We start from the raw sequence: 13,771 nt of genomic DNA, 5'->3' as shown, positions 1-13,771 counted from the left end.
AGAAGGACACTGAGGTGCTGGAGCGTGTCCAGAGAAGGGCGACGGAGCTGGTGAGGGGTCTGGAGCACAAGTCTGATGAGGAGCAGCTGAGGGAGCTGGGGTTGTTCAGTCTGGAGAAGAGGAGGCTGAGGGGAGACTTCATCGCTCTCTACAACTACCTGAAAGGAGGTTGCAGAGAGGTGGGTGTTGGTCTCTTCTCCCAAGCGGCTAATGACACGACAAGAGGAAATGGCCTCAGTTTGCACCAGCGGAGGCTCAGGCTGGATATTAGGAAAAATATCTTTGCTGAGAGAGTGGTAAAACACTGGACCAGGCTGCCCAGGGAGTTGGTGGAGTCACTCTCACTGGGGATGTTCAAGGAACATGTGGACGTGGCATTGTGGGACATGGTTTAGTGGGCATGGTGGTGTTAGTTGATGGTTGGACTTGATGATCTTACAGGTCTTTTCCAACCTTCGTGATTCTGTGATTCTGTGAATTCTAACGCTCGCAGCTTTTCTTCATTGGAGAGGTCTTCCAGCCCTCAAAACATTTTTTGTGATGCTCCTCTTGACCCACTCCAACAGGTCCATGTCTTTATTGTGCTGGGGCCCCTAGAACCAGACACAGTGTTTCAGATGAAGTAGTATGAGATTGGAGTAGAGAGGGAGAATCCCCTCCCTCCACCTGCTGGCCATGCTTCTTTTGATGCAGCCCAGGGTATGATTGGCTTTCTGAGCTGCAAGTGCACATTGCCAGCTCTTGTCCAATTTATCACGCACCAGTGTGCCCAAGTCCTTCTCCACAGGTTGCTCTCAATCCAGTCATCAACGAGTCTGTATTGATACTGGGCTTTGCCCCGACCCAGGTGCAGGGCCTTGCACTTGGACTTGTTGACCTTCAAGAGGGGCGCATGGGTCCCATTTACCAATTACTTAAACAACTGAATGTTTCTTTCCCAAGGTTTAGGGTCCTGACTATATTTTCCCCTGGCATATATCTTTTCAGATAGTGAATTCCACCAGGGTATGATCCCTGCAGCCCAGGCTCCCACTGATCTTGGCCTCTCCAATACGTTTCTCTGAGTTGGAGACCGGGCTAGGGAGTTGGGTTTGGGTTTAGGCTGCAGGCATGTGGTGAGTGTTTCTGCTTTGGCATTCGTGTTGAGGGAAGGGCTAAAGATGAGAGCTCCAGCTTCGGTACTAGGGTTAGGGTACAGGCAAAGGCTTAAGGTGAGCTGCACAGTGCCACGTCTGAGGGGCAAGGGTGGGTAGGCACTCTGCCTGTATTGGCCCTTGTTGAGACCAGAGGGAAACCTCAGCTGCTGAAGACCAAAAGCATCATCACTGTGATGGGCTGGGGATCAGCACGGGGCCCCTTGCCTTGACAGGGCACATCCAAGGGGCTACCTGACACAGGACGCTTCTGTCTCCTTGCTTTGTCATCCTGAGATTGCTGCCTCTGATTTTCTGCTCTAATCAGCCCCCAGAGAGGCACGCTTCAATTTCCTGAAGCAGCTTCATCACCCACAGCCCTCGGCAGGCCCTACTAAACCTCCAGGGCTCTTCATTCCTGCCATGGCCCTCCACGCTCAGTGACTTTCCCCTGGGAGCTTGTTAGTGTGCAGCAACTGTAAGGAGTTTAGTCTTGCATCTCAATTTCGGCATGCTTGCAGAGGGACTTCCAGGAGAGACCATCTTCGAGGAAGGCTTTTGCTAAGTGTGATGATGTTAACAAGCACCTGATGCCACACAGGTTCATTTCTTTCTCAGTCCTAACTCAGGAATGCTTTGAACACTGACTGTAAAATGTTCCCACACAACACCCCAACTTCATTTGCTGGAGGTGGGCATGGGATCAGGAGGCACAGGCAGCCAGGTAGATGTGACCACAGGGGGATGGGCAAGGACATCTCTAGAGACCTGAGTTGTTGCCAAGGCTCTGGGATAGAAATTTGGCTAAGAATAAGGCAAAGTTGATTGAATCTGCCAAACTGTCCCTTTAGCCAATTCACTAATTGCGTGTGTATTTATCATTTCTTATCTGTCTGCCAAACATGTTTCTTTTATGGTGGTTTGTTGCTTGAGGAAGGTCGACCTTATTGGAGGCTTGGACTTGGCATACAGTTGAGGAGCCCATTGGGTCTTTTCATTTATTTTTTTCACCCTTTACTTCTGTTTGTTCAAAATTAATAAGAATCCTCTGTCAATTTACAGGCAAGTCTCAGGGTAAATCAGGTGGGAATTGGTGCAAAGGAGCTGTACACTCAGCTGCAGACTTCAGTGTGGAAGTCTGATGTAGGAAAAGAATGCAAGTGCCAGGCAGCCCCTGAGAGAAATGGTGGGGCTGGGGAGGTGGGGAGGAAAGGTGCCCATACAGTGGGGGACCTCGAGGAGACGGCTGCTGCTACCTCTCCAGACCTCCTTAGGAGACCTTCTGCATCAATATCAATTGGAGAAAGCTGCTATCACTTCTTCTGTAGAATGAAACAATAATTTTAAAACCCTTTAAAAGTAAAAAAAAAAAGAACAGCCTGCTTTTTAATTGAGTTCTGACTGAAATCTTCCACTTTAATTAGACTCCTGAGACCTTTCCAATTAGCTGTACAAGTCTGGAAGCCCTGAAGAAAATTACGGAAGACATGTGCCTCCTTAGGGCTTTCTGCACTTTAACGAGCCTCATAGGGTATTTGGTGCTGAGTCCATGAGCCTCAGATACTGAGAGGAGATGATTGAAGAAGCTCTCAAGGAGTTAAAGTCAGAAGCAAAAGCCAAAGTGTCTTGGAGCATTAATTGGCCCCTCTGAGGGCCATTACAGACCAAGCCTCCCCATGCATTTGTTCGAGTAGAAAATCGGAGGCTGTGATGACAGGTAGGCAAAGGCACTGTGCAGGGGGATCTGACGCTGAGTAAAACTTGATCTATTTTATCATGGCAAGTGGTCAGCCCTGCGAAGGGGGACCCTGTCCCTCACCAAAGAGCTCAGGGCTCTTCCTGGAGCAGTGTGATGTCGGGTGGGCAATGCTGAGAGAAGGTACCACACCTCGCAGCCTCCCTGGGGGGGTGCAAGGAAGTAAGGAGGCCCCAGTTCCATGAGACTAACATGTCTGCTCTCAGGCCCTTGTAGCAGAGCCAGCTGCCAAGGGGACAAAGACCTGCAGGCTGTGGACACCAAACTTAGGTCCTCACCTTGCACCCACCGTGGCATCTCCCCGCCTTTTCTGATACCTCTTCTTCCTCCCTGCCTGTGCCTTGAAACACAAAGCATTGCGCTGATCCAGGCTCCCTCTGCGTGACCTCTGGCACCACAGCACTACCCTTCAAGGCACATCTCTTTCTCTTCCTGTCCAGCCTCAACCTCCCAAGCTGCATATTGTCACGCTTTTCCTTTCTCATGTGGTTTCCCACTGCAGAGGAAAGCTCCATCATCTCTGAAAACACCCTGAAACCACCTGAAACTCCTAATTTCAGGCTACTCTCTTACTCCCGCACAAGCCTCCACATCACCAGGGCAAGGAAGCCCAGGTCCCTCAGCCTCTCCACACAAGTCATGTGCTTCATGCCCCCTTAAACCCACCTTTGCAGGTGTCCTCTGGACACTCTCCTGTTCCTTCCCACTCTTCAGAATGGAAAGCCCCACAGACTCTTGCAGGTGTGGCCACGCCAGTGCTGGTTTGAGGGGGATGATGACTCCCCGTGTCTGGGTGGTCATGCTACAATGCAGCTCCGTATGCAGGAGCTGCCTGTATTGATGGTGAGCCTTTCCCAGTGGTTCATATGGCATCCCTCATAATGCCCAGGGCCTCCTGGTCAGAGTCCAGTCCAGTCCCACTCTGCCCCTTCTCCTTGTAAAACTTGAGGAGGTTTCTGCTGGCCCAATCCCCAAGTGTCTCAAGGGCCCTGTGCACTGAAGCTCCAGCACATCAGCATTCAAGGCATGTGTGCAGATGGCTCATGAGGAGTCATGGTTCCTCTAATCCTCAGTCACACTGAACCTCACAGGAACTTCACAACGAGCAGTGAGGTTGACTTAGATCTACGTGCCTCACATGGTCACTACCACTCTTCATCTTTTAAGGACAGGATCAAGTTCAGTGACTGGAGTGACAAAAAGCAGCATTTGCTGCTTTCCAAAACTTGCAGCAGGCTCCTGCCAGCAGGCAGCAGAGGGGCACGGATGCAGAAGCCACCCTGACAAGGATGTTGTGCATGCTGAAAAAACTTTCTGTTTGAAGGCAGACGGTGGCAAGGGCTGAGTGGTTTGTCACGACAGGCATAGCAAAGCCTACCGTTTCCAGGCCTGGTTCATGTGACTGGAAAGGATAACATGAAGGAAATGTGTGCTAGCAAATGGCCTGGATCATTAGCGTTACTCATGAACTTTTGGTCCCAGAGGATGAATGATCCATCCGGTTGAAGGGGATATGCATGACAGATGCAGAGGGCAGTGAGGCCCATAAGAACTTGCCTATTTGGCAAAAATGCTTGTAAGGAGCCAGTCTTCCCAAGAGAGGCAATCCGCAAAGTCTTTTTTTGCACAGATGAACACTCGCAAGTCCAGGGTGCTGATATCCTGCTGAAGGATCACAGCAGGTCTTTCTGAAGAGAAATAGTCTTACCTGAATCCAGATCTCTGCCAGTTTGGCCCAATTATTTCAACAAAATACTGGTCTGATAACAGGAACAACCCTAGAGCAGTTTAGACAATTGCCAGTAAACAAGCATCCCATTTAAGTAAACTGCCTATGGCCTATGACTCTTTGCTACTAACAGAAGTAATTTAACATTGGACCTAAGAGGTCAAGGAGTTCACCAGCTCAAAATCAGTGCAGGGTTTGTCCATGTACTTCTCCTCCTGCCAAGGAATCTGTCAAACCACAAACCTGTTCATTAAAAGCAGGATGCAATATCCGTATGAGCAGAACTAAACACTCTTCTATCTGTTCCAGGAACATGAAAAATGGTGGTTGTTGTTGTTCTTGTTGCTTTGTTGTGAATTAAAACTGTTTCTTCTCTGAAATCAAACGCAATGGGCCCAGGAAAAGGAATGGGCCCAGCTTGATGAGAGGCTTGCAGTGGCCTGTCGTGACCTTCTGGAGCCAATATCTGAGACAGAGCCATAGGCACTTGGAACCATGGGTACGTGAGCTCTTCCACAGAGGGTCGGTGTCAGGTGGCTGCAGTGAACAGCACATGGTGGGGTTTAAATTCCCAAGAAAGGAATGCAATACAAATGCCAGCATCAGAGCCTCGCTGTTCAGGATAGAAATTTTTTGTTGTTCAAGGAGCTTCTAAGCTGGATTTCATGGGGAACTGCCTTAGAGGACAAAGGGGTTTCAGACAACTGCTTCACCTTCAAGGAGAACCATTTGAAAACACAAGAAACTTCCAGGCTTTTATGGATAAAAGTGATCAGCCATGGCAGGAGGCCAGCACACTTTCTTATCCCCCCCTGCCATTGCAGTTGCCTGTGCCTGAGCCTGCCCACTTGCCCTCCCCACAGGCACGTTTGCACTGGAAATCCAAGAAAATCCCAGCGCTCCTGCCCTCGAGTTGACATCTCCCCCGATTTGGTAGCCTGGCCAACCCCAGAGGCAGCAGCTGCCCAGTGCCCCTGTGTGCAGCCCAGGGCATGGGTCGCACCCCCCTGAAGCCCCAGCTTCAGCAATGTGTTCCCCCTTGGCCTTTTGCAGAGCTGCTCGGTCTTCTTCCCGCTTTCCCTGCTCCTCGTCCCTCCACCCTCCTCATGCCCAGGGCAGAGCTTCCCCCAGGCTGGGCACTGCTTGAGTGATGTGGAGGTTAGCAAGAAGGCCTTCATTAAGTGTGCTGGCAGCCAGCGGAAGGCAAAGAATAATGTGGGCCCACTGCTCAGAAGAGGCTTGGAGAACAACTTAGGCAGGAGCTATGGCACATCGAGTCTGAGTATCAGCATGCAACTGGTTTCTTCTTTGTTCATATCAGTGGTGGAGGTGGGTATCAGAGTTGTGCCTGTATGCAGCCCCACTGCACCGAAGTCTTTAGAGTGCAATACATTATTCTTCCTTTTTAAAATTATCTTTCTATCCGTGAGCCTTTCTGCATCCCTCACAGCTCCCACCCAGCAGAAATTACTTTAGCATGCAATGGTCCCCCTTTGTACCAAGAAGAATCCTGGTGTGAGAACATCCTGCAGGGCTTGCCTGTACCCCCAGCACAGTGCGAGCTCATCTGCAGGGGGCATTCCCGGGCTGGCACTCGGCACATGCTGTGGGCTGAGGACCATCACAGACCATCTCCAAGGACAGCCTGGTCAGGATCATGCAGAGAGGCCACAACGACCAGCTCCAGGCAATGACACACACTGTGGGTGCCCATTGAGCTCAGAGAAGGGTACGCAGAGATACCTCATCACCCAGCACAGAGGGACTGTGGCAGTGCCCGTGGGGTGACTGTGGGCAGAGCAGGGAAGACCTCCTCAGCTGGGCTGGCCAAGTCCTGCTGCCCCACATGGCCCCACAGCTTCATGGTGCAGGCACTGCATGGACCAGGGTGCATTCGGGGTGGGAAAATCTCTGCCCAGCACACTCCCCATGACAGCCATCCACGCTTCTTCCTCCAGCCGTGGCAACCTCTCACCACTGCCTGTCCCTTCCCAACCCCAGTTGAATCCCATGTAGGGTTTTGCAACAGCCTCGCTGCAGGGTCTGGCAGCATCTGGGTCAGGAGAGATTGCACAGGGCTGGCCATGCCCCTGCACGCACTGAGCCCAGGAGGAAGATGGAGTTTGCCGTGCAGCAGAGTCCCTGCCCACAGCTGCTTGTATCACCAGAGGTGGAAATGGCCAGAGTTCAGGGCTGGTTTTGGCCAGTGTTCATGGGGAAGCTTCCTCAGGGTGTCCAGGGACCATGGCACAGACCAGGTCCTCTCTTTTCTGCCTTTGATATCTTGCGTCCTTCTCCAAAAGGCCTGGCTGTGCACCGCAATCACACTGCTGTGTGCTCCCACCCTGCACACTCACACAGCTCAGCTAGCAGCGCTGTTTTCCTCCACCAACAAAACCTTCCAGCCCAGCCCAGCCCCTCCCTGGCTCTCCCCACCTCCCCTGCCCTCTCCCCAGACCACCACAGCAGAGCAGCCCAGTCTGGGCCGGCCCCATGGCAGTTCCCGCTGCAGGCTGCTGCCGAGCTCTGGGCACTCCCACCACAGCTCCAGCCCTTCTGAAGGGCACAGCAGCTCCAGGGCCATTGAGGCTGTTCAGCCTCCCCATCAGCCCCAGGGCTGGAGCTGGCCCCAAGGGCACAAGGAGACACAGGCCAGTCACTCTCTGTCTCTCCCGCATTCATGCTGCAAGTGATGCCCAGCCCTGCCTGCCTCTGTCCCCCTCTGCCTCCCCACCAGCCCTGCTCCCCAAGACAGCGTGAGAGCCCCTTCCCTGGGGCACCTCAGGCAGCTCCCGCATCTCTGCCGTCTCCCTTCCCTGTGCCTGCTGCAGTTTCACTGGCTCCCACAGAACTGCAGGGTCATAGTTTGTGGGTGTCTGGATTTAGTGCCTTACTCTGGGAAAACTTCACCTTTGGGGGTGTTTCATCTTCTGAGTCTCCATTCACTGCCCTCCCCAAGACACACAGAGAGTGTCCTTTCTCTCCTGACCCCTCCAGACTCCTTTCCACAGGGAACAATATATGCCATCAGCCCTGCTATACATGTGGCAGCGTAAAGAGGTAATGGAGAGCCTCTGCAGCATCCACACGGCCCCTGGACACCAGGAATAGAGTCTTGCTCCACTTGCTGTCTAATAGATCTCAGAGCTGCCACAAGCTTACTGCCCCCAACACAGGGAGAAAAGAATCAGAAAAGACCTCTTTAAAGTCTAATTCCTTGGGCTTGTTCTTGGCAGCAGCTTTTTAAGGACAGCCCAGCCTTCAGGCCCTGCACTCAGGAGACCCCTTTGATTGCTGAGATGCTGTCAGGGAGGCCAGATCTGATGCAGCGTTGAAAGCATTTGTGAAAGGCTCAGACAGGACAGGATGAAGCCTCTAGGGAAGTGGTAGGAAGCAGAGCAGGTACCTATTACGACAATTATCACAGGAGAAAGACATCAGAGGCCAGGCCTAAGCCAAGCTCTGGGAGAACTTGCAGAGAAGGGGAGGGAGGTTACTGCTGGTGGAACAAGATCCATTGGATCAATTTCTCCATGGTGTCCTTGAGCTCCCTGTTCCTCATGCTGTAGGTGAAGGGGTTCAGAGTTGGAGGTCCCATTGAGTACAGAACAGCCACCACCAGATCGAGGGATGGGGAAGAGATGGAGGGGGGCTTCAGGTAGGCAAAAAATGAAGTGCTGATGAACAGAGAGACTGTGGCCAGGTGAGGGAGGCATGTGGAAAAAGGTTTGTGCCATCCTTGCTCAGAGGGCATCCTCAGCATGGCCCTGACGGTCTGCACATAGGAGAGCACAATGAAAACAGAATACCCAGAAACTAACCACCCACAAGGATCCCAACTTCCCGGAGACAGTCTGAGTCTGAGCAGGAGAGCTTGAGGATCTGGGGGATTTCACAGAAGAACTGGTCCAGAGCATTGCCATGGCAGAGTGGTAGTGAAAAGGTATTGGCAGTGTGCAGCAGAGCATGGAGAAACCCACTGCCCCAGGCAGCTGCTGGTGGCTAAAACAGCATTGATAACACCCTGATGTTGTAGCTATGGCTGATCAGTGCTGGCATAGTGTCAAGGCTGCCTCTGTTTCTCATTCTGACCCCACAGTTAGGAGGCTGAGGGTGGACAAGAGGTTGGGAGGGGACAAAGTGAGGACAGCTGACCCGAACGGGCCAAAGAGATATTCCATGCCATATGGCATCTTGTTCAGCACTAAAAGTGGGAGGGGAGTTTCTCCAAAGTAGCCCTTGCTCAGAGACTGCCTGGGCATTGGTCTGCTGGTGTGAGGGAGTGCTTCTCCATCCCCTGTGTCCTTCCCTTTTTATTTTTCACCATTTATTAAGGTGTCATTATTTTGACCCATGAGGTTTTCTCTCACTTTTGCCCTTCCATATGTCTCCACCATCCTGCTGGGGAGTGAGTGAGTGGCTGGTTGAGGTCACTTGTTCCCTGGAATGTCATAGGCGAGCAGATTCTGATGGCATCAAAATAATACTTAGACCCCACCCAAATATGGCTTTTGGGAAGAACTGTCATCAGCAGAAGCCCGCAGGCAGCACACACATGTGTGACTGTAACTCATGAGCTCACAGCAGCAGAAGTAGGAGGGTGTGACGTCACCGTCACCATAACTGCTCAGTACACAGCAGTGTCAGTAGGAGGGATGTGATGTCACGTCACCAATGGCACCTCATGGCCATGGGTCTCGGTGCAGAGTGTCTGTGTGCATCAGAGGGGCATCACGGGGGACAGGAGCTGCCCGGCCCCGTGTCTGCGAGGCCGAAGGAGCAGCCCCCGCAGCCCTGGCTGGAGCAGTCGGGGTGGGGGTGGCTCGGGGGCACCGCGGGGATGTGCCTGGGCACGGTGCCAGCAGGAAACCACAGACTGCCTTCCCCGGGCGCTGCGGGGGGAGCGCGGCGAGCGCTGCGAGGCCACGTGGGCTGTGGTTTGTGCACCTGCAGGCTCCAGCTCCCAATCCGCCCGTGGGGAATAACGGCCCCTCGGTGACAGACTGAGAGTCAGGGACACGTCTGAGGCTCTGGGCTGCATGTCTGCTGCCAGCGCAGGGACATGTCCCAGCTCTGGCTCCTGCGAGGGACCCACCGTGGGGCTCTCTGGGGAGGGATGGGCGAGCCAGCACTCCTGGAAGGGAGCTCTTCCCCTGGCCAAGGACCTTGCCCAGCTGCTGCTCCCAGCACAGCGGGGTCTGTCGCAGGGGCAGGGGCTGTTTCCTTCCCATCCCAACACAGACCCCGGTGCAGCCCCAGCTCCATGGCTCCCACATCTCGGGGGCAGCTGGACACTTGCCTCTTGGGTTCTTGGATGAACCCAGCATAGGAGATGCTCAGTGCTCCCAGTCCCCACAGCAAGGTTCAAGGAGTGACAGACCCATTTCCCCTCCATACCCAGCTTGTCCTGTGACGATCCCCCGCCACAGAGACAGTGACACCCGCAGCGGGACATATATGTGCCTCATATATGGTCATGAAACGCGCTGGAGAAGTTCATTGGAGGGCTGGGCCGTGTCGGAGGGGAGATAGCTCCCGATAACGTCTAAAAAGGTGCTGCTGCTTCGATTGGCTCCTCCTGCAGCTGGGCCAGCATCTGCAGAGATATAGTCCCCTGCCATTGCCTGAGTCCCCGGCAGCCGTGAGAGGGAGTGGGGCGCAGCAGGGCTGTGCCAGGAGGGCAGGAGGCTCAGGATGGGCACAGAAGGACTCCTGTCCCCTCAGGTGCTGTGGCTGCTCCTGTGGGTGCAACTGTGCAGGGGTAAGTGCGGGCTTCCTTGTCCCACAGATAGGGCCAGCGGGCACCAGTGGGCTCATCGGGATACCTCTGGGAATGGGGTTTCTTGGCATGTGCCAGTGAGATGAGGGGCAGAAGGTGCTCAAGTCAATCGAACTTCTGCCTTTCCCTGTGCCTCTCTGGGTGGGAGAGGGAGCTGTGGGCCTGGGGGCACAGGGCTGTACAGGGTTTGCTGGGCTGGTGAGGAGACGGTGCCCTGTGCAGGGCCGGGCACGGTGTGCAGGTGGGCATGAGCAGGGGGTGGTTGAGGTGGGAGGAGGCGCCACAGGCTGTGGGGTGGCGAATGGCACAGCAGGTCTGCCAATGGGCACCCCCAGCCCTTTGCAGCCTATGGGGAGAATAGAGACCCCCACACTGCCCTGGGGACAGCCCAGAAGAGGAGAGGTCCCCACCCAGATGCCTGTGACACGTCCTGGGCAGGGGGTTCTTCCAGACCTGCAGTCTGTTGCTCCGCACTTTCTTGATGCGTCCCATGTCAATGTTTGAAGGGGCTGCAGAGGTGAGGCTGGAAAATGGTGGCGGACGCTGTGCTGGAAGAGTGGAGGTGCAACACCAGGGCCAGTGGGGGACTGTCTGTAGTGACAGATGGGACATGGCCGATGCCGCAGTGGTTTGTAAGCAGCTGGGCTGTGGGTCTGCTCTTGAAGCTCCTAAGTACGCAACCTTTGGGCCAGGATCTGGCCCCATTTGGATGGATGAAGTTCGCTGTCGTGGCACCGAGTCTGCCCTCTCTGACTGTACACACAACGGATGGGGTCAACACAACTGTTATCACAGTTGGGACGCTGGAGTGAGGTGTTCAGGTAAGGGGCCAACCCGTTCCCCACCTCTGTGACTGGGATGGGGGAAGGGACCTGGCTGTGCCCTCAGGGAAACAAGGGTGTACTGGAGAAGGGCCTGGTGGGGCCGGTCACACTGCCGAGCTGGGACTGTCATTGCTGGTTTCCCCAGTCCTTGAGGAAAGTCAAGTGGGAACCCACCACTGCCTGACCCCTGATGCGGCTCAGCCCACCCTCCATGGGTGCCTGGGGCTGGGAGATGAATGCCCACCCTGCCCCGCAGTCTCTGTTGGTTCCCAGCTTTCTCCTCCTGTTCACACAGGAGCTATCTGGCAGCACCAAGGAGCAGGTCCCCCCATGGCAGAGGCACTGAGAGCATCTCACGTGTCAACCCAAATGCCCAGGGAAGGGCCCAAGGTGGCTGGGGAATTCTTGGTTGTGATCCCCGGCTAACACACGTCCCCCAAAGCAGAGGGGCTGCTCAGAGGAGAGGAGCACTGGGCTTGGGCAGCAGAGCAGCGTGGCCTGTAGCTACCTCATTCCTCTTCCCGGGTCCCCCCAGGAGAGCCAGCCCCCAGGGAAACAACCCTGTGCCGGCAGTGCTGACCTGCTGCCCAGGCTCTCCTGCCTACAGCCCCTGGCTGCCCTGTGCCGCAGGGCATTTGCCAGCAATTTCTGGCTCTCCTTGGTGCCTATCCTTGCATTGGGAGCTTGTATCAGTCCAGGGCTGCTCCTCTGCTCACTCTCCTGCCTTCTGCCCAGCCGTTAGCCAGGGCTGTGCACGCCTGGCAGTGCCCTCTGGCCCTGGCTGAGGAGCCCTCCCCGGTAGGTGCTGGAGCTGGGGGCTGGTGGCGACAGCAACCGCAGGTACGCTCACACGGCATCTGTGCCCTGAGAGATGTCCCATATAACAGCAGTTCCCCAACAGCCCGAGAACCACCCAGGAATGAGGTGCATTTCTGGTGGCTCCAAGGGGTTCCGCAGCCTGCCCCTGGGCTTGGCCAGCAGAGCAGGCTGCAGCAGCCAACAGCTCCGGGGCCCCTCTCCTTGGGCTCAAGTGCTCCGGGTGCTGCAGTGCCTGGGGCCAGTCCTGGGCCGCCCAGGGTCTCCAGGGCAGCAGCAGTTTGTCTGAGCAGTTCCTGCGGCTGGGGGTTTGGGAGACAAGCAAATGCACAAGTGCAGTGCTGATGTCTGAGGAGCATCAGGGTGTCCCTGCTGTGTTTGTGCCATCAGCACCCACTGGGAGCTGCTGGGGTCGTTGCGGGGCTCTTTGCCTGCAGCCACCTTGGAGATGAGGTGGGACGTGGGCATGTAACTGCCAGGGAGCTCTAGGAACGCACAGGAGTTTGGTTTCTTTAGGGTTTTTCCAGCTGGTCGGAGGGGACAGCCCCTGCTCAGGACGTGTGGAGATCCGTGATGGGAACCAGTGGAAAACTGTCTGTGACTCAGACTTTGGTCCCAAAGCCGCCAACATGGTCTGCAGGGAGCTGAAGTGCGGCACAGCCCTGTCCGTGCCCGGGTCAGCTCACTTTGGAGAAGGTGTGGGTCCCATCTGGGACAGAGAGCTGCAGTGTGAGGGGAATGAAGCCTTTCTCGCCTCCTGCCCCAGGGGGTCCCCCAGGGACCAGCCCTGCACCCACGCAAACGATGCCGGTGTCACCTGCACACGTAAGAACTCAGGGTGGGGTGTTGAACTCTGCGTGGGAGCTGGGGATGGGGGAGCAGGACAGGGGCTGTGCTGTGCGGGGTGTGATGACAGAAGGGGTGATGTGGTTGTGTGCAGCCCTAAAAGAGTGCAGAAGGAGCAGAAAGGAAGGCTGTGCCTCTGGCCTCTCCTCCAGCTGCGGAGGGTGCCAGAGCACCAATGCACCCTTTCTCATCTTTCTCTGTCTCTGAGTACACAGGGTTCAGGCTGGTGAATGGCAGCACGGCGTGTGAGGGGAGGGTGGAGGTCCAGGTGCTGGGGACCTGGGGCACTCTCTGTGCCTCCCGCTGGGATCTCTTGGACGCCCACGTTCTCTGTCGTCACCTCGACTGTGGATTTGCTGAGTCTCTTCCTGGAGGAGGGCATTTTGGGAGAGGCACCGGCCCCGTCTGGAGAGACTCATTCCACTGTGATGGGACTGAAGCCCACCTGGGACAGTGCCCAGTGACTGCCCTGGGGGCCTCGCCATGCTCCCACGAGAACGATGCTGCTGTCATTTGCTCAGGTGAGTGCTGGGAGAACACTGAGGTAACTCCATTTGTGCCCTGGGTGTGGCATGGCCATGCAAAGCAGGGGACCCCATGGCAGCACCAGCGTGAATTTCTCCCTGGAGAATACCTGGTTTCACCAGGAGCAATGTGGAGAGCTTTGCCTGCTAGAATGACTGCTCTGCTGTGGGAGAGCTGAGGACAGAACAGAGACAGGCATCTTTGCCCCCCGAGGCGGCGGCTCAGGCCCTGGGGCCACCGCCAGGCCCAGGCTCCTCTGCTCCTGCTGCAGGACAGGCCAAGAACAGGGCTGCAAGGCTTTGCTCCATCTCTCCGGCTGCAGACAGCCCTGACCCAGCCCCACAGAGAGCCCCACAGAGCCCA

At 55.4% G+C, this 13,771-nt stretch overlaps 1 protein-coding gene across 1 annotated transcript in view; it reads left to right on the top strand.

Moving 5' to 3' along the window:
• The window catches only part of LOC132320275 (scavenger receptor cysteine-rich type 1 protein M130-like), a 114,516-nt gene that overhangs the window by 58,114 nt on the left and 42,631 nt on the right, over positions 1 to 13,771 (top strand). Inside the window, 3 exon segments of the mRNA XM_059832549.1 lie at positions 10,904 to 11,218; positions 12,554 to 12,862; positions 13,099 to 13,404. Of these exon segments, the coding sequence (XP_059688532.1) occupies positions 10,904 to 11,218; positions 12,554 to 12,862; positions 13,099 to 13,404 (930 nt within the window).

This window comes from Gavia stellata, chromosome 34 (assembly GCF_030936135.1).
Source record: "Gavia stellata isolate bGavSte3 chromosome 34, bGavSte3.hap2, whole genome shotgun sequence".
NCBI classification, from domain to species: domain Eukaryota; kingdom Metazoa; phylum Chordata; class Aves; order Gaviiformes; family Gaviidae; genus Gavia; species Gavia stellata.
This window is presented reverse-complemented; position numbering and strand designations above follow the sequence as displayed.